The 24,802-nt window shown below is 46.2% G+C and overlaps 2 protein-coding genes across 4 annotated transcripts in view; one reads left to right on the forward strand and one right to left on the reverse strand.

Moving 5' to 3' along the window:
• MTRES1 (mitochondrial transcription rescue factor 1) overlaps window positions 1-4,957 on the forward strand; it is a 23,669-nt gene extending 18,712 nt beyond the window's left edge. For 2 of the 3 annotated variants that reach the window (XR_006733550.1, XR_006733548.1), the window contains one exon: window positions 4,193-4,957. The gene's annotated coding sequence lies outside the window, so the exon portion shown is untranslated. The remainder of the gene's footprint in view (window positions 1-4,192) is intronic. The other variant, XR_006733549.1, reaches the window with a different exon arrangement.
• BEND3 (BEN domain containing 3) overlaps window positions 3,948-24,802 on the reverse strand; it is a 47,656-nt gene continuing 26,801 nt past the window's right edge. The window contains exon 4 of the mRNA XM_045544114.1: window positions 3,948-9,681. Within this exon, the coding sequence (XP_045400070.1) occupies window positions 7,435-9,681 (2,247 nt within the window). The 3' untranslated portion in view covers window positions 3,948-7,434. The remainder of the gene's footprint in view (window positions 9,682-24,802) is intronic.

Consider the following 24,802-nt stretch of genomic DNA (forward strand, 5'->3'; position numbering starts at 1 on the left):
CTGTCTCAAAAAAAAAAAAACAAACCCCAAAAAGCAAAAAATTCCTGGCCTCAAGCAATCCTCCTGCCTTGGCCTCCCAAAGTGCTGGGATTATAGGCATGAGCAACCTTGCTTGGCCTGTATGCATTCTTGTAAAATGTGTTTTGCTGTTCTGTGTATGTGTATTTTAAAGTTCACAAATGGCATTATTATATATTTCATTTTGTATCTTCTTTCACTTAGTATGGTTTTTTAAGATCCATCATGGCACTATAGGTACATCTGATCCATTGCTTCTTACTGCTCCATGATAAAAGACCAAAATGTATCACCCCATTTTTGCCTACCCACTTCCCAGTGACACTGTCCCAGACTGTACCCAGTTCCCCTCACAACAAATAACACAGTGCTGCTTACTCGCCAGAATGGCTGCACCAGCTGCCTTCCTGCCAGCACCACATAAGAGCGCCTGTAGACCCATTGCCTCACTCAGCCCCCTGCACTACTCAGCTTTCTAATGTTTGCCAGTGTAATATAAGTGTAGAGAGATTATTATTATTTTTGAGACAGAGTCTCACTCTGTTGCCCTAGGTAGAGTGCACTGGCATCATCACAGCTCATTGCAATCTCAAACTCCTGGGCTCAAGCAATCCTCCTGCCTCAGCCTCCCATGTAGCTGGGACTATGCCTGCCACCATGCCTGGCTATTGTTTTCTATTTTTAGTAGAGATGGGGTCTCGCTCTTGGTCAGGGCTCAGGCTGGTCTCGAGCTCCTGAGCTCAAGAGATCCTCCCACCTCAGCCTCCCAGAGTTTTAGGATTACAGGCATGAGCCACCGTACCTAGCCAGAGAGATTATTTTTAACATACACTCCTCATAACTTCTTTCTTAAACACACAAGCCCCCACAGCCTGCTGCTTCTGCCTTTTGGTAGCTGCTACCACCCAACCCAATGCTTGGAATTCTTTTTTGAGCAGAGTCTCACTCTGTTGCCTGGACTAGAGTGCCATGGCATCAGCCTAGCTCACAGCAACCTCAAACTCCTGGGCTCAAGCGATCCTCCTGCCTCAGCCTCCCAAGTAGCTGGGACTACAGGTATGCGCCACCATGTCTGGCTAATTTATATATGTATATATATATATTAGTTGTCCAGCTAGTTTCTTTCTATTTTTTAGTAGAGACGGGGGTCTTGCTCTTGCTGAGGCTGGTCTCGGACCCCTGAGCTCAAAGGATCCGCATGCCTTGGCCTCACAGAGAGGTAGGATTACAGGTGTGAGCCACCTTGCCCGGCCCCATTGCTTGGAATTCTTGAAGAGTGCTGAAATTCGAGGCAGATTTCTGAGACTGCCTGTTCCTCTCAAGGACATGCTTGCTGGCCCTTTTTTGTTTTGAAGTTTTTTGTGCGTCATTATCAGTTAAAAGATTTGGTATATATATCAAAAGCAGATGGTCCTCAGGACATGGGTCCCAATACACTTCCTGATTCCATTGTAGTGCACATTCCAACTGCACCCAGTGGACCTCTGAGATTCTTAGTGAGACCTTCCCCAAAGTAGACAAGTGAAGGCCTAAAGACTGGAGTGAGGGTGGAACAACAGGTGTTTAAAATGGGCAATTTCTGTCTAGAGGTCAGGACAGGTAATACTCATTTCCGGAGCCTCACTCAAAGGAGTCTATTAGACACTTCTTTTTTTTTTTGAGACAGTCTTACTCTGTTGCCTGGGCTAGAGTGCCATGGCGTCAGCCTAGCTCACAGCAACCTCAAACTCCTGGGCTCAAGTGATCCTTCTGCCTCAGCTTCCTGAGTAGATGGGACTACAGGCATGTGCCACCATGCCCGGCTAATTTTTTCTATATATATTGTTTTTTAGTTGTCCAGCTAATTTTCTTTCTATTTTTAGTAGAGATGGGGTCTCGCTCTTGCTCAGGCTGGTCTCCAACTCCTGAGCTCAAACGATCCACCCGCCTCAGCCTCCCAGAGTGCTAGGATTATAGGCCTGAGCCACTGCACCTGGCCTAGACACTTCTTCATAGAATTTGTAGAGAATTTTCTTTAGGATTGTATAGGAAATCCCTTAACCTCTTGATTATAAGACAGATGAAACAAAGATGAGGCTGAAATCACAGTGGCCAACTCTTTGGATTCAAACATCTCAATCAGTATTTAACTACCTGAAGAGAAGGAAGGCATGTTGGAGCATTACATATGCAGAAGTAAATGCCTCTTCCTGCTTGGAGCTGTGCCTGTGCTAAGGTCTCAGCTCGTCAAAACCAAGGAGGTGACGTACGTCTAATACCTCATGTCACAAATAGCACCAGCTGAACACCAGAAAGACCAGGGCTATTGCATTGTGCAGTCAGCCCTCACAGCTTGCTTAGGAACTATGCTGCAGTCTGTGAGAAACAGGAGAGTCACCGCAGGTGTGCCTCAGACCTGAGCACAGCCTGATTCTATCTGCAGTGGGCTCAGCTGTCTGCAGAGGGGAGGAGCCAAGGTTCCCTGTCTGGTTATACCCACAGACATCTTGAAAATCCGCTTCAGGCAAGAGATGTCAGGTTTTGTGCTGTTTACTACCAGAACCTCGCCAAGCTAAAATGGGCTTCTTAACTACTAACTCATGAGTTTTGGACTTGTTAGAATTATGGAGCAGTGCCCAGCAGATAGCTGGCCTTCCAAATGCATTTGCTGAATGAATGAACCTCCTTTAGAGACAGATGATTCTTACCTACTACAGTCCCTATTTTCTATGGCATTGAAAGCTTTCCTGGGTCAAATGCTCTCACTAGGGCAGATCCAGAAGCCCAAATACTGTGGATAGTCAGCAAAACTCCAAGTTAAATCACAGGGACCAGAAGGCAGAGTGAGAAATTGATTTGCTGTGCACAGCGACCCACGTGGCATTACAGAAACCAAGAGCACAAACTTTGGAGTTAGCCTAACCATTGTTAAAGTCCCCAATTCTGCCACCTGTATGACCTTAACCTCTGGCAGCATCGGTTTCCCCATCTGTAAAATGGGTTTCTGTGAGGATTAAATGAAATGATATATGTCAAGTTCCTAGTATATCCCTGACCCATTACAGGTGCTTGAAAATGGGAGCTATTATTAATAAGAGAACTCTGTAACTTAAGGACACACAGTCACTTCTGAATCCACAGCTGTCACACTGCAGGGGCTCCTGGAAGCAGGAGTTATGGCATTAAAAGCTCAACCTCTGTCTAGGACACAACTCACCATCAGGAATTCAAAGACTCCATTTAGAAGAACGAATGAGTTTTTACTCCTTAAAATCACCAGACAGCCCTACCCCTGCAGAAATGTTCTGTCAAATGCTGTCAGGGCCATCAAATCAGGAATATGCAAGCACCCTAGGTAAAGTGTTCCAGTCACAAGCCACAATTTACTTTGTATCTTGTAGATCCCTGGGCCAAAAAAAAGTTTCTCTGGCAGTTTGAGACATTATTTTTACTAGGAAATATTATTTATTTATAGTTAGATAAAGAGAAAGTGAGGGAAAACATGCATCCTTTCATTACCAGCTAATGATACATTAATTTTGAGGAACTAAATCCCATTTGATCCAAAGTGTGGGGGGGGGGAACAAAGGTTAGAGTGAAATGAAGGTCTGCTAGCTTTGCAGGGCTGACCTGGCACCTGACCAGGAAAGGTAAAAAAAAGGTTAAACGAGCCTCCCACTGCATGCCCAGGAAGTGGTTTGTGGAGAAGCAGACTTGGAGGATTTGTCTGGCGACGTCTCAGTCATTAGCTGTGGCCTAACTGAAAGCCTGTGTGTGAGCTGTGTCTCGGACACCCGGGCTCGGAAGCCCTGGAGGCTGACACCCCCGGACCGATCATGCTCTCCCCTGGGAGCAGGATGAGGAAGCTGCACGGAGAGACAAACAGACCAAGACACATTCTTTTCTGAGAGATCAATGCCCTAAGAAAAATAAGACGTTACGAGACCACATTTTTTTCTATTTTTATAACATTTTATATAACTCATAAAACAGTGCTTGTATAAAAATTCACACAAAGTTGCTAGAGAGCATACAATTTCCAAAAATGTCCTGGGTTTTTGTTACATTCAGTTTTCTAAGGATGCACTCAGATCAATGGTAAAATGCAGACATGTGATATTTCATTATCTTTGGTAAAACTATTCTCATTATTTTGTCTCCTCACAGTATTAACTCTGATATCCACTTTGTGCAGGGTCTGCTCTTACTAGGATGTCAGAAAAACATTAAGGCTGGATCTACGAGAGGCAAGTATTTCCAAACAGCAGTAACAGCCCCCGGCCCCCACCCCCACTCCAGTGTTATCTACAGTCTATCTACACAGCCGGGCAGGGTGCAAGCACAACGGCCTCCCTTCAGGAGTCTCGAGAACTCCTCTCAACTGGGCAAGAAGCAAACATTGGGTGGGGGAAATGGTGGAAACTGAGGCCACCTCTAGAGGAACCCAGGTGGCCATGCTGTGGTGTTGTCAGGCCAGCGACCCTCACCTTTCCAACAGCCATCCATCCATTCACCACTAAGTAGATCCCATAGGTTGGTTGATGATTGCAGCTGATGTGCTACTCCTCCCCCCAAACTTAAAAGGAAAGGAAGGTTTGGGGCCAACACCGAAGGGGGAGGAGCACATGAGTGCTAATGACACTAGACACAATTTTATTCCCTGTCAAATGGTTTGTTGTCATGTAGACACAGCCAAGGTGAACTGAAGCAGGATTCCAACACTCAGTCCATTCACAACTATCTTCATACATTCTTTAAAAACTTACTAACAGAGAAGATGATGAAGACTACCACCTATTGTGACTTACTATTTCACTTAACACCAAAATGTGTGCTAATTGTTTAGTCCTTGAAATACAAGGCCAAAAAAAAAAAAAAATTCCAAAAAGCAAGTAAAAACCTAAGAATTTAGATGGGGAGAAGGAAAAGGGTTGCCAACAGATTTCACAGAACATATTAAATTTTGAAAAAATAAGTCTTTTGTACTTCTATTGCTTCTTATAAAAAAAAAAAACGCCCACTGGAGTTACCTGTATGGACGAACAGGTGCGGACCCCATACAGACGGAACACAGGACCTGCAGGCATTTCCTGACGATGGTCCAGAGGGACAGGAAACAGCTCCCAGAGTATGTCCACCTCTCTTCACTGAACAAGGGACTATAAGATTTGGGGGGAAGAAGCCCTACAAACGAAAGGCATTAAGAGAACCACCACAATATGGTTTCCAAAAACGTAGCATGTTCTAGGTTACAAAGAGACGTATTTAATTCCTAGAACTTATGGATTTCTCTAACATGGGCAGATAGAAGTTTAAAAAAAAATTATTACTACATGATTGTGCTTCTAAAGTTGCAGGGTCACATTCCACCCTCTAGAAAGCAGGGCAATTTTCACATGGCTTGGAATCCTCTTGGATACATCCTAGAGACTAGAACAAATTCCACGGGACCCTCCCAACCAGCAGGGCTGGCGGGGGGGGGGGGGGGGTGCCCCAGCCATCTTTGGGTAGGGTGTGTGTGTGCGGCATGCGTGTGCTGGAGAGACTAAGGCGTAGAGAAAGGCCCAAGTGACGGGGGAAGTGAGTTCCTGGCTGATCCGGTCCCTTCTTTCCAGGCACAAGGAAGTTGAACTTGCTATTCATGTAGGTCCCCTTCATCTCACTTTTTTAGTAAGAAGTTTGTGTGCATGTGTGATAGAAAGGGTCATTAAGTCCCTGTGTATTTCTAAATTTCAAATAATTTAGGTTTTACAGTTTCAACAGAAATAATCTGTAAATGACATCTAAAAGCAAATTTACTAAAGTTAGATCAGCAACTTTACATTGCTCACAGATCCTATATCAGATATAAAAAAAAAATGCCCACTAGGTACAGGCAAAATTATGCCATACAGCCACCAGAACTGAAGTCCGTATCAGCTGTACTAAGAAAATTCACAGATTGTTTCTATTATCTCTGCATTTTAAGGTAGCAAAATATTAAGCCATTAGATTATTAAATCTGTAACATCTCACAAGGGTTTTATGACTACCCTGCATGATTCAATTAATTTTCTGGGTCTCTGGTATGATGTATTCAGTTTGTGTTAGACTGTTTCCTTTCCCTCTTAGGCATTTGGCCCCCAAAGTTAGATAGGTAAAAGTATTACTTTTAAGGAAATTACGTGTTGGGGAATGTCCCGGTTAGAAAGCATGCTGCTGGCCTGGAGTAGTTTGACCTTCCCAATCAGTGGGGAGAGAAGAGATGTGCACCCCAAAGCCAAGGGATGGGCCAGGTGTAGGACAGCAGGACTTCAATAGGGTTCAAGGGGAAAGTTCTGAGTGGACCCAGGGAAGGAACATGGGAGCCCCATTTGAGATGACCTGTGTCCTTCCAATGCCCGCTCTGAGGAACAAGGACCTGCTGCCGCCTGGAGGAGCTAACACTGAGGTCTGGGGAAGTCACAACACAGCTCCCAGAACCCGGATCTTTGTACAAATACACACTCAGAAAGTAAACAGCTACTGGTGAGCCCAAAGAGGCCCAGCCTTAAATCAAACAAAAAGCCAATGCCCCCATATGGTTTTCCAAGGAAACATGTCTGCTCCCTCCAACCAGCAACCACACATGGAGAGGGAATGGGGGCAGTGGCAGGACACAGCTCAGATGAGGACATTGTGAACGTGTTTCCACGTCTATCGACATTCATATTAATATCATCCAGTGTTCTGTCTACAGAGAGTGCGTACAACACTCTACTGATGCGGCAACGTCAGACAGGCCAAGCTGCAACGAAGCCTTCCTGGGCACCACAGCAGAGAAGGAAACTTGGACATGGCTGCAAAGCACTTCATACCATTCCAGCCCCTCTACTGCCATCCAAGGGGCATTTTGACTCTTCCAAAATCAGATGTAAAAGACAAGGCCAGTAAAATCAGCCTCTATGCCACTTGGATCTATGATTAGCCATCGTGCATGAACATGGCACTTTTAAAAAATTTTCTCTAAGTAAAACGGCTCCCAAAGAGCCCAATGATTTTTTTTTAAAAAAGAGTTTCTTTTTAATTAAAAACAAAGGATCAAAATGGAAGATGTGAAATGTGGGAAGAGGAAAAAGAGAGTTGCTGAGTTTGCATTTTAAGTTGTGAGGGGCTGGGGTGGGCACCACCAGGGAGTGAGGCTCACCCCAGACCCTGTTCCCACAGCTGGGCGGCCCCACGTGTGGGCTGCACCATCAGGGAACACAGGACAAAAGTCTAAAGTAGAAGAGACCAATTCAAGGCTTTTCTAGTGGCTGGGTGGGTGTTTACGTGTGCAAATGTAGTAAGCCACTCCCCACTGACATAAGGTGCCTGTCTGTGGATACCGTACACGTGCTCCAAAATAACACTCAATCCCAAGGGTGCCCATTGCTCAGCATTCCTGCCCTTCGAGTCTCTGGGCAGCACCACAGGCCATCATTTCTCTACTTTCTTGGCTTTCTTGAGGATGTCGCATTTTTTCCTGTTGGGGCGGCGACACCGCTCATCGATGCTAGGGATACATTCATAGTGCCACACCTCCTCCATCTTCTCCACGGGGTACACGGCTTCCACGTAGTGACGGATGAGTCGCAGCCGCGTGGGGTCCAGCTGCTTCTTGTTGCAAGCCCCGGAATGGTTGTACTGCAGCCGCAGGTTCTCGGCGGTGAAGAGTTCGGGAAAGAGCCGGACGAGGAGCCGGGCGGCGAAGTTGCCCACGGAGAGGCTCTGCTGCACGATCTCACGCACCTCCTTGTCTGACAGCAGGTAGGGGGAAGGCACCGGGAAGTCGGGCGAGGGGACCACCAGCTCGTCCAAGGGGATCTTGCAGAAGTCCTTGCTGCTCCTTTCGGGGGGCAGCGGGGGCCCCTCAAACTCCTCCCGGAACCTCTCGGGGTTGATTGCATAGCTCCCCAGGTCTCTGCACTCGGGGCCCGGCACGTGGACCTTGCGCTGCTGCTGGTAGGAGCGCCTCTGCTCCGTGTCGCGGCGCCGGCAGCGCTCGTCCAGCTTGCCCACGAACTCCAGCGTCCACACGCGGTCGTTTTTGGCCCGGGGGTACAGCAGCTGCACGTAGTGGCGGATAAGCTTGATGCGGGTCGGGTCCAGCTGCTTCTTGCCCAGGGAGCCACTGCAGTTGTACTGCTTGCGCAGGTTCTCGTGGGTGAAGAGCTCGGGGAAGAGGTGCACCAGCAGGCGGGAGGCAAAGTTGCCGATGGACAGGCTGCTCTCGTAGACGCTGCGCAGCTGCTCCTTGCTGAGCAGGCAGTCGGCGCCCGGCACCTCGAAGTCGGGCTGCGGGATCTCCAGCTTGTCAAAGTCAATGGGCACCAGCCAGATCTTCTTGGAGCGCCGGCCGGGCCGCTCGCCCTCGAAGCTGTCCTCCACCTTGACCACGGAGATGTCATCGGGCAGGCTGGAGGAGTCGTAGCAGTCGTCGCGCGGGGGCTCGCCCTCGCTGCCCGCGTCCAGCCCCAGGCCCTCGAGCTCGTCGTTGATGCGCTGGGCGCACTGCTGCAGCCAGGCCTCCTCCTCCTGCATGTCGGGGAAGTAGATCTCCGTGTAGTTGCGGATGATCTGCAGCCTCTGCGGGTCCAGCTCCTGCTTGCCGCCGTCCCCGTAGCAGCTGTACTGCTCGCCCAGCTTCCGGTGGTCGAAGAGCTCGGGGAAGAGCCGGTGCAGCAGGAAGACGGCGAACTCGCCCGGGGAAGAGGCTTCGTCCAGGAACTCGGTCAGGTCCTGCGTGTCCACCGCGTGGTCCGAGGCAATGGTGCTGCTCCGGTCCAGAGACAGGGCCTCCTCCTGGTCTTTGCCGTCTAGGAAGTGGCCAGTGTCCACCTGCTCGGCCTCAAAGAAACCGGCGACCTGGCCGCCAGGCTGGCTGTCCTCCATCTCCCGCTGGGCCCAGAAGCGGCTGAAGAAGTCGTTCAGCTGCGGCAAGCACTCGGCCTGCCACACGGCCGTGTCCTTCACCGAGGGGTAGTACACCTCCACGTAGTTTCGGATGAGCTGCAGGTGCAGCGACTCCAGCTTCCGCTTGGCGGCAAAGCCACAGGCACTGCAGCCGCGGGAGAAGTCGACGTCGCTGAAGAGCTCGGGGAAGAGCTGCACCAGCAGGCGGCAGGCCAGGTCCCCACCCGACAGGCTCTGGTCCACGATCTGCTTGAGCTCAGCCGCCGTGAGCTGGTACTCAGGGGGCGGCTGGAACTTGGCCACCATCTCAGTGGGGCTCACCTGCTTCTTGATGCGGCTCACCTCCAGGGAGAGCAGGTCCACTTTGCTGTGCAGCTGGGACATGTTGGACGTGAGGGTGTTGAGCATGTAGAACATCTTCTGGATCAGGAAGTAGATGTTGGGGTCGCCGTCGGTGGCTGCCCCGGTGCTGCCATAGTCCCGCTTCTGTGGCTCATTGAGGAGCCGCAGCGGCGAGGGGCTGTTGCTGGGGTTTGCCTTCTCGAAGAGCTCATACGTGTTAAGGAGGTCCCCCGAGGGAGGATTCTTCTTCTCCATGATCTTGTGTGAGATGCCATACAGAGGCTTCTTGTAGGAAGGGGTGGTGACATCGTTGCAGGGCTCGTCCTCGCCCAGCCACACAGAGCCCGAGTGCCTGCCCCTGCCGGCCTGCTCTCCGTTGCCCTGGCAGGGCGAGCTGTTCTCGCGGTTCCGCATGCCCGCTAGCAGTGTCTGGAAAACATAAAGCGTGTCCCAGGGCATTAGGCGGGTGTTCTGATTTACTACACTAGACCTAGGTTGTGTCACACACAGAGGGGCTGAGGTCAACCCCGGGAGCATGGGAGACACTGCTTCCCTCACCCCAATCACGCTGCCATCCAGGACGCACCACTGACATGCAGGACACCCTGGACACCCTGCCCACAGGGCCCACTGGAAGGCCGAGCAGACTCTGGCAGGGCCGGGCAAGAACTCCGCAGGAGAGGAGAGGGGGGGCACAGGAAGGTGAGGAGCTCCCACGGCTGCCCAGCCACAGACTGAGGCCTCAGTCTGCTCTCAGGCAGGGACAGTGACTCCTGCCCAAGGTAGCTCCAGCAATGTGTCCTCGCAGCCTGCAGCCCCTGGGAGAGCAAGTATCTATCTGCACTCGGGAAGGCTCCTCTGAGAGGCACAGGCGAAATGGAGTGCAGAGCCCAGCAGTCTGCTGCCGGCAACACCACTGCGGGGAATTAGTCTCATCTCGCATGAGAAAATCCCCGAGCCTGGGCAACTGGGAGAGAATGGAGACTCCAATGTTTCTTTCTTTCTTTCTCTTCCCATCCCCCCTCCCCGTCTCTCCTTCCCTCCATCCCTCTCTCTCTCTGTCTTTCTTTTCTTTTACCAACACGTATATAAACTGTGTTACATTCATATAATGGAATATTACTCAGCAATAAGAAGAAATGAAATACAGATACACACGGTACACAAGGTACCCAAGACAAATCTCAAAATAAGCATGCTAAGTGAAAGTTGTCACACACACAAAAAAGGCCATACTGTTTGATTCCATTTATGTATACACAACTCTGCAAAATGCAAACTGGCCCCTAGTGACAGAAAGCTGACTAGCAGCTGCCTGGGGATGGCAGAGAGGATACAGATGAACTTGGAGAACTTTAGTGGGTGATGGGTATGTTGATGATCTTGATTGTGACAATGGGTTCACTGGTATACACATATGTCAAAACTTATCAAATTGTATACTTTAAATATGTACCATTCATTGTATTTCAGTTGTAACTTAATAAACCTGTTCTTGACAAATGTTGAATTTGACCCAGAAACTTACTGAAATTATATGTATGTGCCTGTGGCATGTATGTGTATGACCACCACAGGATGAAATATAGTTTTGAGGGTTTAATTAAGCAGGCAAGCTGATCAGTGAGCGCTGGTGGGTGTCGGGGAGCACACAGGGTAGAAGCACAAAGTGCTGGCTCCCACCGCCACCCCACACACGCCTGGGGCAGCTGGAGAGTGGACAAGAACAAAGGGTGTCCTCCGATGCTTCTTTCCACACCTGGGAAAAACACACGTGTCTTGGCCTGGCCTAGGCAGTGCTTCTTCCCCTCTCATGTACATGTGTATCACCTGGGCCTTGTTAGCATGCAGAGCAGGAGCCCTGGGCCTGCCTTTCTAATCAGCTCCCGGTGCTGTTGCTGCCGTCCTCGCCGAGCAGTCGGGACTGGAAGACAGTGTCTGCTCAGTTCATCTCACCCAGGCAGATCAGTGTTATTTGCAAGTTTTCAGATAACTAACGCTAGCACAAAACAGTTTGTGAGGTGTTTTTCTCTGTAGCCTAAACAGATGAGGGGAAGAGAGACAATCTCAAGCTAGGTTTACAACATGGCGCTGAGAAGAGGTAGTTCCAGGGTGAAAAGAGATCATGAGGCCACATAAACATAGAAAACTTTGATCTTTCTGAACCACCCATGTTATTTATTTATTTACTTACTGATTTATTTATTTGTCTTGCTCTGTCACCCCAGCTGGAGTGCCGTGGCATTACCATAGCTCACTACAACCTCAAACTGCTGGGCTCAAGTGATCCTCCTGCCTCAGCCTCCCCAGTAGCTGGGACTACAGGCGTGTGCCACAATGCCCAGCTAATTTTTCTATTTTTGATAGAGACAGGGTCTTGCTCTTGCTCAGGCTGGTCTCTAATTCCTGACCTCAAGTGATCCTCCACCTTGGCCTCCCAGAGTGGTAGGATTACAGGCATGAGACACTGTATCCAGCCTGTTATTTTTCATTTAAATTAAAGAATTACCTCCAGGACCCTCTATTAGATAACAGAATAATCTAGCTGGGCATGGTGGCTTACACCTATAATCCCAGCACTTTGGGAGGCTAAGGTAAAAGGATCACTTAAGGCCAGAAGTCTGAGACCAGATTGGGCAACTTTGTGAGACCCCATCTCTACAAAAAATAATAATAAAAATTAGCCAGGTGTGGTGATACACGTCTACAGTCCCAGTTACTCAGGAGGCTGAGGCAGGAGGATCGCTTGAGCCCAGGAGTTTGAGGCTGCAGTCAGCTATAATCTTGCCACTACACTCCAGCCTGGGCAACAGAGCAAGACCCTGTCTCTAAAATAAAAATAATAATAATCTGATTCAATTAGAGAACGGTTAATTTTTCTCTTGCATCCCTATTGATGACAACCATGCAAAAGAAAAGCTACTTTAATCCCTTAGGAACATGAAGATAAAGGGATTCCTAAAAGTGTTTTTTAGTTATCCTACAAAGCTGGCCAATACTTTCCTTGGGGTTTGTGTATATAAGCCAACGAAGGGTCAGTGGCACCTGGCCCCTGTGACGCTCCTACATGCCACTCCCCACCCCACACCACTCCCCAAGAGCAGAGAGGCAGGGATATACTCGGGTAGAGGGAGCCCACCACGGATGGCCTGCCATCTGCCCTGCTCCCTCTGGGGTCTCCTCAGGGAGCGGTCCCCATCTTCATCGCACTGCATGATGGGACCATGTCATTCCTAAGTCTACCCACAGTGTCTAGCAAAGTGCCTGGGACACAGAAGACGTCAACCAATACCTGTGTTCGACCGCACGCACGAACACTTAAAGCAAAGCAAGGTGTCCCGCCACTCTCAAGCGCAGCCTGCGGAAAACGTGCTGTTCTGCTGGGCCCTCTGGCAGAGGGGTGTGCCTCGTGGGTAAGAACTCAGCTCAACCGAGGCGTCCTCTGCATGACCTTTTCCACCTCATCTTCCTGTGTGTAACTCGGGGTAAGTGGTGGCACCTGTCTCACAGGGTAGTTGTGAAGACTCAATGAATAACACACATAAAGCATTGAGGCCACATCTGAATCACACTGAGTGCTTAATAAATATTTACTATTACCATATGATTATTATTAAATAATGCTACTCCCAAGCCACAGCAGAGGTAATTCTGTGGGTCTTATTAAAGGAGTTGTAATGGTCACTCTCCCCCAGCAAACAGAGAAGGACTTTCCTACAGCACCTCAGGGTACGTCGCTCAGGAAGGCACTTCTTAGAGGGCTATTTGCCCTAACGGTTTGGAGGAGAGTCAGGGCAACTGAGTCCAAAGGCAAAGGTGGGGATTCTAAGCTCTTCATATTTCTTTTGTTCTGCTATCTGGCAGAAGGCAGAGGATTATTTTTAAAAAGAAAAGAACTACACACACATACACTCACACCACCCACCCACCAGAAACTTAGAGAAAGGAAGGGGTGGAGACAGCTGAAAATCTTTATCCCTAATGCAGTGTGCTTCAAACTGTGGCTTAGGAGATGATGACTGACTTCGGTGGGTCACAACCAGCATATAAAGAAAGAGGGAGGGAAGAAGGAAGTAGACATTTAAAAGACACGAAGAGGCCAGGCACAGTGGCTCACACCTGTGATCCTAGCACCTTATGAGGCTGAGGCAGGAGGATCGCTTGAGCCCAGGAGTTTGAGGTTGCTGTGAGCTATGATTGTGCCACTGCACTCCAGCCCAAGTGGTAAAGTGAGACCCTGTTTCAAAAAAATAATATAATAATAAAATAAAAGATAGGAAGAAAAACAGGAAGTATCAGAGTGTACTGCACAGAATAAATAAATTTGGGGAAGTTTTGTTTCATTTCCATGTGTACGTCTATATATTTAGGTACAAATACACACATGTGAGCTGTTGCCCTATGAGGTAGATTTCTAACTGCGGGTCACTGCTGAAAAGTGCTGCCCTAACAAATTCAAAGTGCCTTACTTGCTAATTCCTGTAGAATGTAAATTAGATTTTTAGCAATCTATTCACCATTAAATTCTATTACATCAAAATAATTTTAGAGGTCCCATGGACCATGAGATTACTACGAGGTTTTACCAATATAGAGAAATTTTCTGTAATACCAATCATTATAAATCATAACTACATTAGGAGTGATTTTAGAAAAGCGGTCCTTGGTTTACAACAAGTGGTCCAACTGGTACATTTAAAATAGGATTCCATGCAGAAAGATCATCATTCACATACCATCCAACAAGAGTACAGATTCTAGAGGGAGACCTGCCCTAATTAATTATCCAGGGTAGCAAATAAGTACAGAGAAGAATTTCTGGGTGAATTACTTCAATACCAACAACAAATATAAGTTTTTGACTCCTCACATTCCTACTGCAGGTGGGAGGCGAGAGTACATCAGAACTGGAAACCCCTTCTATAACTCTCAATATTCAGCCTCATTAATACAAATATTTCAGTTTCCACCAAGCATGTTAGAAACACTGCTGTCAACAGAAACATTTTTGGCTACACTGCTTGAATTAAAAATGTTAGCGTCCCAGTAGAGGGCAATATTCCTCACTCCCAGAAACCCTGGATACACAATTCAACACAGAACACCACACAGGCACCAAAGAGAAGGTTCTTAGACAGCCCCACACTGGTGTCCTGTCAACTCAGTGCTCCAGTTTGCTGCCAAGGCGACAACGGGCTGGCTACATTTGCTGCCGATGATAAAATCTCGGCTCAGCTGTCTAGGAGCATCAAGAAATCTTTAAATCTGTGCTAGTTGGCACTGGGTGACTGGCTGACACACTCCCAATTCCCACCATATGGGAGCTCTGCTGCACAGCTCGGCTCCGCAGTGCCAGCTTCTAGCCCGGACCCCGATCAGGGCACTTCACTCTACTACCAGCACCCGCGGACTCAGGAGGGAAGGCCCAGATCTCTCAGCCGGAGAATGTGAATGACATAAAAGAATGATGTTGGGTTACAAGTGAGGGGTACCTAGGGAGATTCCAGGTGTCCCTGCCCAGTGCCATCCCAGGGACTGGGTCACCATGAAGATGATCCAAGTACTAGACATCTTCATCAGGATCCCAGATCCAGAAGCAGTCACTGAATGTGTTCAATGAATGATGAGTGGCTAAATAGTGCTTAGAGAGTTAGCAACCTGGAACTCCCAGAAAACAGCCTGCCTCGGGGACACCAGGAATTGAGGATTAAAGTGACCTCAGGGCAGTCTGTGTGAAACGGCAGCTAGGGAGCTGGCCCCCTCATGGAATAACAGTGGTGAGAATGATGATCTTTTTCATTTTCAACAGAATTATCTTTATCATCTTCATTATCATTAAGTGACCAGATCTAGTTAGCAATGAGTCTGGAAGAGCTCTACACCACCAGCAAACAAATGCTGCCGAGCGCCCGACATCTGGCAGGCACTGTGCAAGGCCCCGGGCACAGGGGGGAAAAGCCAGTCTCTGCTCTCATGGCTTTTACCATAATGCTGCCAACAGTATATGGCGACGATGATGAATGTGCTACGAGGCTTGAAGAAATAAGACTCTGGGGAGATAAAGCAACTATAATGAAGGGAGAAGAGGAAGAGTAGAAGACACAACAAAATCCTAGCACATCTAAGGCTGCTCATGCATCTTACAAACATCCCACCAGCCCTCAGGGCCACCAGCATGGTATTTAAGTGCACAGTTCTGAATCGGGGCGGGCTTGGTAGTGCTGACTTCTCTGAGCCTCGCTGAGATGGGAACGGCCGTGGTACCTCTCTGCTGTGCCTGGGTGACAGTCCCTAGGAGTCCCAGCTGCTCCACAGGAACTGACACGTAGGAGGTGTTCGGGACATGCGCACTGCATGAGTGAGATGGCATTTCCATTCTCCAATTACAAAACAAACCACAATGACATTTTAGGATGTAAAAACAAAACAAAATAAAATGAAAACAAACAAAAAACCCAGGAGTATAAAGGTAACCTCTGCCTGCCATACAGCTTTTGAACATCACCCTCACTTCTGTGAACAAAAAGATGACTACCAATAAAAGCTTTGGCTACTCACCTTCCACATCTGCTGTACTTGGCTAGGAAGTGCCCCCCAGCGGGGGTGCCAAGTAAGTCTTTATACAGCCCTTCATTACAGGGAGGCTTTAATTTTCTTCTAAGCATTATACTAAACGTCACTCATAAAACAAGTCATCAACATTGATGGGGGTTTAAATGTGACGCACTTTCCCATTCAGGCTCCCCCTCTGCCCTCTTGCCCTTCCCTTGGGGTGGGGGAGAGGAGACAGAAGATGGCTGTGTTCTCACTGGATGGTGCTCAGGCCTGGGGCATCCTACAGGGCACCCAGTGGCCTCCCATGCCCACTGCATTCTGATCAATGTGGAGGGTCACAGGGGTTGGAGGTGGAGATGAGGCCTCAGGGGCAGCAGGTGATATTTTTGCAGGCTGACTGTGCTGGGCTCCTCACCTGGGCTCTCTCACTGACCCACAAGAAACCAGCGAGGTGACCCACACTTCCTTCCCCTCAGCACAGCGCAAGAACCTGAGTCTTGGCCATCTGCCCCTTCTCTGACCCCTGCTCATTCTGGTGTTTTACCTTGCTCGTAGGATCCATCAAGAAGGTGAAGGGCAGCAGAGAGCCAACTCCTTCCAATCACTGCTCATACTCACGCCAGGAACAAGGCTGCCCAATGGCATCCTGGTGCTTTTTAATGTATGTGCCTGAGTTTGCTCATCTGCCTGGTGGTGATATTAACCCCTTCATCACTGGATTGTTCTATGAATTAAATGGAATAAGATATGGAACGGTGCTATTTGTTGAGTAGCTTCTGATAACTACGCACTTCCTTGCTACTGTTTTTGATTGTCACTGGTTGCAGCCTCCAGGTTTCTCCTGTCTCTGGTGGTGAAAGTGCTTCAAAACACAGCACACACTCCCTGCCCCACCCCCACACATGTACAAGGGGGCTCAGAAAATTCAGGGGGAGAAGGATAAGGAATTATTCACTCTGAACTAAGACTAGTACTATTTTGCAAAATTAAAATATACTATCATTTCATAAAACAGATGAATTGTTCTAAAGTCCCCAAGGTTCTAAGACTTGATTTACTGACACATCAACTTATGCAAATTTTCTAAAAAGGAATACTGCGTGAATGCACAATACCTTTCTACAAGAGTTGAGGAATTTCAAAAGATTTATACTTATATACATTCTTTTCACAGAACAGGAGGGAGAGCAGGGATTCTCAATCTCACTTTATATACACTAAAGAAAATTAACAAGAGCAAATAAAACACCCAAATAAAACCCAGGATTTTCAACATGACTTTTCTACTCCATAATCTAATGAGTTAGAACTACCTTCTGTATCCAGTGCACTGAAGAGTATAGTAAATACATGTGACCATTTTAGTATGTGTCGCTTGGACAAGCTATGTTAGAAATATCCAGATGCATTTTTCGTTCCCTTTTGCCCAAACCTGTCAGAATTTCTAGGTGATACCTGAAGCTCCAGCCAGACAAAGCTTGCTGCCCCACTAGATCAAGAACATCTGCAACCTCACAGCATTCATGTGACCCTCGGGGAAGCTCCCACTGTACACCTGATGGAGCTCCAGCCCAGTGCCAGATCTGTTCTGACTTGCTTTACACGGTGAAGGATTCAACTAAAATATAAATCACAGGAATGTTCCCTTCCCTATCTGTCCCCAAGAATATGAAGATGGTCCCTTCTCTATGATCCTGTGACAACAGAAACTTATTGAAAGAATAAGGTATGACACCATTTGTGTAACAAGGCAACAGGGCCACCTCAGGCTGTCTACAAAGGCGACAACAGGGTCTCCACATGGACAGAGCTCCTCACTGTGAGGGCTTGCTGTTCCTTATTTATAACAACGGCCACAACAGTCCCTCCTATCCTTGTGTGAATGCCTCTTTGCAATATGACTTTGTTGCTCCTACCATCGGGAGATGGAGTCTATTTTTCTACCCTCGGGCATAGGCTTGGCTATGTGACTTGCTCTGACCAACAGGACACCAGCACATGTGATGGCCACAGAGGTTTGACAAGCGTTTGCCCTCTGAGGCTTGCCCTCTCTTGCTCCCAGGAACTCTTCCCTCGTCACGTGAACAAGCCTGGAGTAGCCCCCTCAGCGGGAGAATGTGCACAAAGGGAAGCTCCAGCCATACCAGCCACCCCAGGGGAGGACCCAGATGTGGGTGAGGCCACTCCAGACCGCTGATCCCGCAACACAGCCAAATCAGAAGAACCACTAGCTGATCCAGAATATCATGAACAAATAAATGGTGGTTGCTTTAAACTACTAAGTTCTGGCCGGGCACAGTGGCTCAGGGCTGTAATCCTAACACTCTGGGAAGCCGAGGCGGGAGCATCACTTGAGGTGAGGAGTTTGAGACCAGCCTGAGCAAGAGTGAGACCCTGTCTCTACTAAAAATAGAAAATATTAGCCCGGCAACTAAAAATACAAACAAAAAATTAGCCAGGCATGGTGGCGTGGCAAGTGCCTTAGTCCCAGCTACTCAGGAGGCTGAGGCAAGAGGATCACTTGAGCTCAGGAGTTTGAGGTTGCTGTGAGCTAGGCTGACGCCACGGCACTCTAGCCCTGGCAACAGTCTAGCCTGGGCAACAGAGTGAGACTTTGTCTCAAAAAAAAAAAACCTACTAAGTTCTGGGGTAGTTTGTTACACTGTTCATGTAAACTGACATGCTCAACTTTCTCTTTCATTTCCTTTTGCTTGCAAACTTGAAGTAAATTCAGAATTAATCATAAACAAAAAAGTAATGTGACACACAAAGAAAAATGTTTTCAGGTGTCCCTTTGGAAATTTAATATACGGCTTCTCAAACTTCTCAAAACTTTCAGAACAACCTCTAGGAATCTAACATATGGAAACACTCATATAAGATCACTAGGTTTGTTTAGGTATATGGATATTCCTTGTGGCATTATTTGTAATAATATAAAATTAATATTTAAAAAACATCTAAATACCAATCATTAGGGAAAAGTATAATAAATTATGGTTTAGAGTAAAACATAAGAAAAAGCAGATGGTTAAATGTTTTTCAAACAAGCTGTCCTACTAACCATCTTGTAGCTTTCATCTGCCACAGCAGGTATCCATAGTAGTCAGGAACCTGTGGGTTTTAATCTAGTCATTACTCAGTGTACTGGAAACTGCAACCCATGCTCGAAACCTTTCCCCAGATCACAAAGTATGCAAGTGACTGATTTAGGCAGCCCGAGTCAAGGGTGGGATTTTTTTTTTTGAGACACAGTCTCACTCTGTTGCCCAGGAGCTCACAGCAACCTCAAACTCCTGGGCTCAAGTGATCCTTCTGCCTCAGCCTCCCGAGTAGCTGGGACTACAGGCATGTGCCACCATGCCCAGCTAATTTTTTGTGTATATTTTAGTTGTCCAGCTAATTTCTTTCTATTTTTAGTAGGGACAGGGTCTTGCTCTTGCTCAGGCTGGTCTCGAACTCCTGAGCTCAAACAATCCACCCACCTCAGCTTCCCAGAGTGCTAGGATTACAGGCGTGAGCCACCGCGCCCGGCCCCTTTGTGTTTTTTTTTTTTTTTGAGACAGAGTCTCACTGTTGCTCAGGCTAGAGTGAGTGCCGTGGTGTCAGCCTAGCTCGCAGCAACCTCAAACTCCTGGGCTCAAGCGATCCTCCTGCCTCAGCCTCCCGAGTACCTGGGACTACAGGCAATCATCACCACACCTGGCTAATGTTTTCTATTTTTAGTAGAGACAGGGTCTCGCTCTTGCTCAGGCTGTTTTCGAACTCCTGAGCTCAAGGGATCCCCCTGCCTCAGCCTCCCAGAGTGCTAGGATTTCAGGTGTGAGCCACCAAGCCTCACCAAGGGTGGAATATTTCTAATTATTCCTTTAGAAAAAAGGCTCACAGGTATAAAAAATTGAACTTTTTTTCTGGGCATTATAGATTTTAAAAAATGTCTTGCTCAATCATTACTCATGATAGTCAAAAAGTGGAAACAACCCAAATGTCCATCGACTGATGAATGGATAAACAAAATGTGGTATATCCATACAGTGGACTATTATTTGGCCATAAAAAGGCACAAAGTGGCTTCAGGTTTCTGGTTTGGCATGTAAGGACCCTGAAAGTCACCACTCCATCCTAACAAATAAAAACCTGAACAAATTTAAAAAATCAACAACTTTCCTTAGATCTGTAAGACAGGTAAGGTCACAGGGAAAACTGCTGCGCCCCAAAATGGACAGACAGGTGAATACAGAGAGTCACAACTTACCAGATCAGACATGTCCGTGGGAACCAGTGCTCGGTGGGGAACCCTGAACTGTAACTGATGACTGGCTGGAGGCTCAGTGTGGACAGGTCTGAGAGTTAAAAACTCCAGGGGGACCCAGTTGTCACAGGGTCCCCACAACTGTGTGGGTTTTACCTCCAAGAGCTCTACCAGGTTCTCACAGTCTATATTACAGAAAAATTCCCTCATGCTTGCAGCAGGGGGAGGGGAAAAGGAACTATTTTGAAATACCCTGGAGCATTCTGTTTGTCTTAAGAAAGCCTTCCCTCCCAAGAAACTATTTAACCAGAGCCAAACCTGCTGAGGTTTTATCAGAGCCTAAATGACCTGGGGGAAGGGAAACACCCAACCCCAGCTGCCTCTAGACTTTCACCTGGAGGAAGGAAAACACCAAATTCCAGCCCACTTGAGCCATCCAGTCCCACCTAACGGAGGAGGGGAGGAGCTAAGAAGTCCACGTGAAATTCACAGTCCAGAGGCACAGGGCTGCTAAAAGACTCATACCTAATCACAGGACTGGAGAATGCCTCCTTTTCCCCTACACCTTCCCACCACATCACTAAAGAAAGGACTACTTACAGCAGTTCCTTTTACCAAGGACATCATGTCTGGCTATCAAGAAAAAATTAAAGCTGAGCACGGTGTAGTCCCACTATAGTCCCAAGTGGGAGAATTGCTTGAGCCCAGGAATTTGAAAGCAGCCACAGCAAGATTCCATCTCAAAAAAATAATAAAAACTGAAAAAAAAAAATTACAAGGCATACTGAGACCAAACCAGACTCAAATATGGTAGAGATGTTGGAATTACCAAACAGAAAATGTAAAACAAGTATGATGAATATGCTACTTTATCTAATGGGTAAAGTAGACAACATGTAAGAACGGATGGGCAAGGTACCCAGGGATGGAAATTCTAAGAAAGGAAAAAAGTAATGCTAGAGATAAAAAACACTGCAACATGAATGAAGAATGCCTTTGATGGGCTTTTTGGTAGGCTGGAGACAGCTGAAGAAAGAATCTCTAAGCTTGAGGGTAACTCAATAGATATTTTAAAAACAGAAAAAGCAAAGGGAAAAAAAAGACTGAAAAGACCAAACCGACTATCCAAGAACTGTGGGACAACTACAAAAGGTGTCACGTACACATAATGGGAATACCAGGAAAGAAAGGGAAAAAAGAACAGAAGAAATATTTGAAACCATAATGACTGAGAATTTGCTCAAATTAATGCCTGACACCAAACCACAGAATCAGAAGCTCAGAGAATACTAAGCAAGATAAATGCCAAAAAAACCCTACACCTAGGCATACCATTTGCAAACTACAGAAAATCAAAGATAAAGAAAAAATCCTGAAAGAAGCTAGGGGTGGGGGGAGAAAAAAACGCCTCACCCACAGAAGAGCAAAGATAAGAATTACATCCAACTTTTTTTTTTTCTTTCTTTTTTTTTTTCCAGACAGAGTCTCGCTCTGTTGCCCGGGCTAGAGTGAGTGCCGTGGCGTCAGCCTAGCTCACAGCAACCTCAGGCTCCTGGGCTTAAGCAATCCTCCTGCCTCAGCCTCCCGGGTAGCTGGGACTATAGGCATGTGCCACCATGCCCGGCTAATTTTTTCTATATATATTTTTAGTTGGCCAGATAATTTCTTTCTATTTTTAGTAGAGACGGGGTCTCGCTCTTGCTCAGGCTGGTCTCGAACTCTTGAGCTCCAGCGATCCACCCGCCTCGGCCTCCCAGAGTGCTAGGATTACAGGCGTGAGCCACCGGCCGGCCACATCCAACTTCTTAGAGACCATGCGAGCATGAAGAAAGTGGAAGAAAGTGGCATGAGAAACATAAAGTGTGGAGAGAAAATACCCACCAACCTAAAATCTCTGTGCCCTGCAAAACCACCTTTCAAATGTGAAGGAGAGGGCCGGGCACGGTGGCTCACGCCTGTAATCCTAGCACTATGGGAGGCCGAGGTGAGTGGGTCGTTTGAGCTCAGGAGTTCGAGACCAACCTGAGCAAGAGCGAGACCCCGTCTCTCCTAAAAATAGAAAAAAATTATATGGACAGCTAAAAATATATATAGAAAAATTAGCTGGGCATGGTGGCACATGCCTGTAATCCCAGCTACTCGGGAGGCTGAGGCAGGGTACTGCCTGAGCCCAAGAGTTTGAGGCCAGCTTGGGCAATATAGTGAGAGCCTGTCTCAAAAGAATCAAAATATAACAACAATAACAGTTTATTAAAAATATATATATATTTACATATATATATAGACACATATAGATTAAGGATGGAGAAAATGTACCATGCTAAAAAAGAGATATCACATGACCATATCCATAAAAGCAGAAAAAGTATTTGACAAAATCCAAAACCATTCATAATAAAAACGCTCAGTATTGGTACCAACTAAAGGTTTAGGAAAAAAAAAAATTCTCAGTAAACTAGGACTAGAGGGAAACTTCCTCAACTTGAAAAAGAATATCTACAAAAATCCTACAGCTACCATCATACTTAATGGTGAGAAACTAGAATATTCCCATTAAGATTAAGCACAAAGCAAGGATATCCCCTCTCACCATTCCTTTTCAACATTGTATGGGAGGTCCTAGCTAATTCAATAGGACAAAAAAAGCAAATAAAAAGGTATGATGAGTAGGAAGGGAGAAATAAAATTGTCTTTGTTCACACATGCTATGACTGTCTATGTAGGACATCCAAAGGAACCAACAAAAAACTACTGGAACTAAAGAGCAGTTATAGCAAGATTGCAGGATACAGGATTACTATATAAAAGTAAATTTGCTTTCCTATATACCAGCAATAAATAAGTGGAATTTAAAATTAAAAACACAATACCATGCACATTAAGCCTCCAAAAAATAAATACTTGTTTATAACTCTAATAAAATATGTATGTACCAGATCTATATGAGGAAAAGTATAAAACTCTGATAAAAAAAAATCAAAGAACTAAATAAATGGAGAGATATTCCATGCTCGTAGATAAGACTCAATATTGCCAACATGTCAGTTCTTCCCAATTGGATCTATAGATGCAATACATTCCAATCAAAATCCTAGCAAGCTATTTTGTTGATAGCAAAAGCTGATTCTAAAGTTTATAGGAGAGGCAAAAGACCCAGAATAACCAACAGAATATTGACGGCGAAGAACAAAGTCAGAGGATTGATACTACCTGACTTCAAGACTTACTATAAAGCTAAAGTAATCAAGACAATGTGGTATTGACAGAAGAATAAACAAATAGACCAATGGAACAAAGCAGAGAGCCCAGAAACAGACCAGCATAAATGTAGTCAACTGATCTTTGACAAAGGAGCAAAGGCAACACAACGGAGCAAAGACAGTCTTTTCCACAAATGGTGTTGGAACAACTGGGCACCCATATGCAAATATATACAAATCTAGACACAGACCTTACACACTTCACAAAAATTAACTCAAAATGGATCACAGACTTAAATGTCAAATGAAAAACTATAAAACACCTGGAAGATAACATAGGAGAAAATCTAGATGACCTTGGGTTTGGCAATAACTTTTTAGATATGATACCAAAGGCATGATCCATAAAAGAAAGAACTGAGAAACTGGACTTCATTAAAATTAAAAATTTCTGCTCCATAAAAGACACTGTCAAGCCAATGAAAACAAAAGCCACAGGCTGGGAGAAAATATTTGCAAAAGACATAGTTGATAAAGGACTATTGCTGGGTGCAGTGGCTTATGCCTGTAATCCTGGCATTTTGGGAAGCTGGCGTGGGAGGACAGTTTAAGGCCAGGACTCTGAGACCAGCCTGGGCAACATAGTGAGACCCCATCTTAATAAAATAAAATAAAATAAAATAAAATAAATAAAATAAAATAAAATAAAATAAAATAACTAGCTGATGTGGTGGTGCACACCTGTAGTCCCAGCTACACGGAAGGCTGAGGCAGGAGGATCTCTTAAGCCCAGAAGTTTGAGGCTGCAGCTGTAATTGCACCACTGCACTTCAGCCTGGGTGAAAGAGTAAGACCCTGTCTCTAATTAAAAAAAAAGAAAAAAAAAAAAAACACTGTTAACCAAAATACCAAAATATAGAAAGAATTCAACAATAAGAATACAAACAACATTTTAAAGTGAGCCAAACACTTTAACAGACACCTCACCAAAGATGATATACAGCTGGCAAATAAGCTTTATAATGACTCACCACGTCATATGTCATCAGGGAAACTCAAATTAAAAGAACAATGAGATACCACTACACATCTATTACAGTGGCCAAAATCTAGAACACTGACAACGGCAATTGCTGGCAATGATGTGGAGCAACAGGATCTCTTATTCGTTGCTAGCTGGAATGCAAAATGGTACGGCCGCTTTGGAAGGCAGTTTGGTAGTTTCTTACAAAACTAAACATGCTCTTATCATACAATCCAGCAATCAAACTCCTTGTACTCTAAGGAGCTGAAAACTTACGTCCACACAAAAACCTATACATGGATGTTTATAGTATCTTTATGCATAATTGCCAAAGCTTGGAAGCATCTAAAGTGTCCTTCAGTAGGTGAATGGATAAATAAACTCTTGTATATCTAGACGATGGAATATTGTGCTAAAAGAAAATGAGCTATCAAGCCATGAAAAGACATGGAAGAAACTTATGAGCATATTACTAAGTAAGGAAGTCAATCTAAAAAAGGCTACATACTATATGATTCC

The sequence above is a fragment of the Lemur catta genome, chromosome 2, assembly GCF_020740605.2.
Source record: "Lemur catta isolate mLemCat1 chromosome 2, mLemCat1.pri, whole genome shotgun sequence".
In the NCBI taxonomy this organism is placed as follows: domain Eukaryota; kingdom Metazoa; phylum Chordata; class Mammalia; order Primates; family Lemuridae; genus Lemur; species Lemur catta.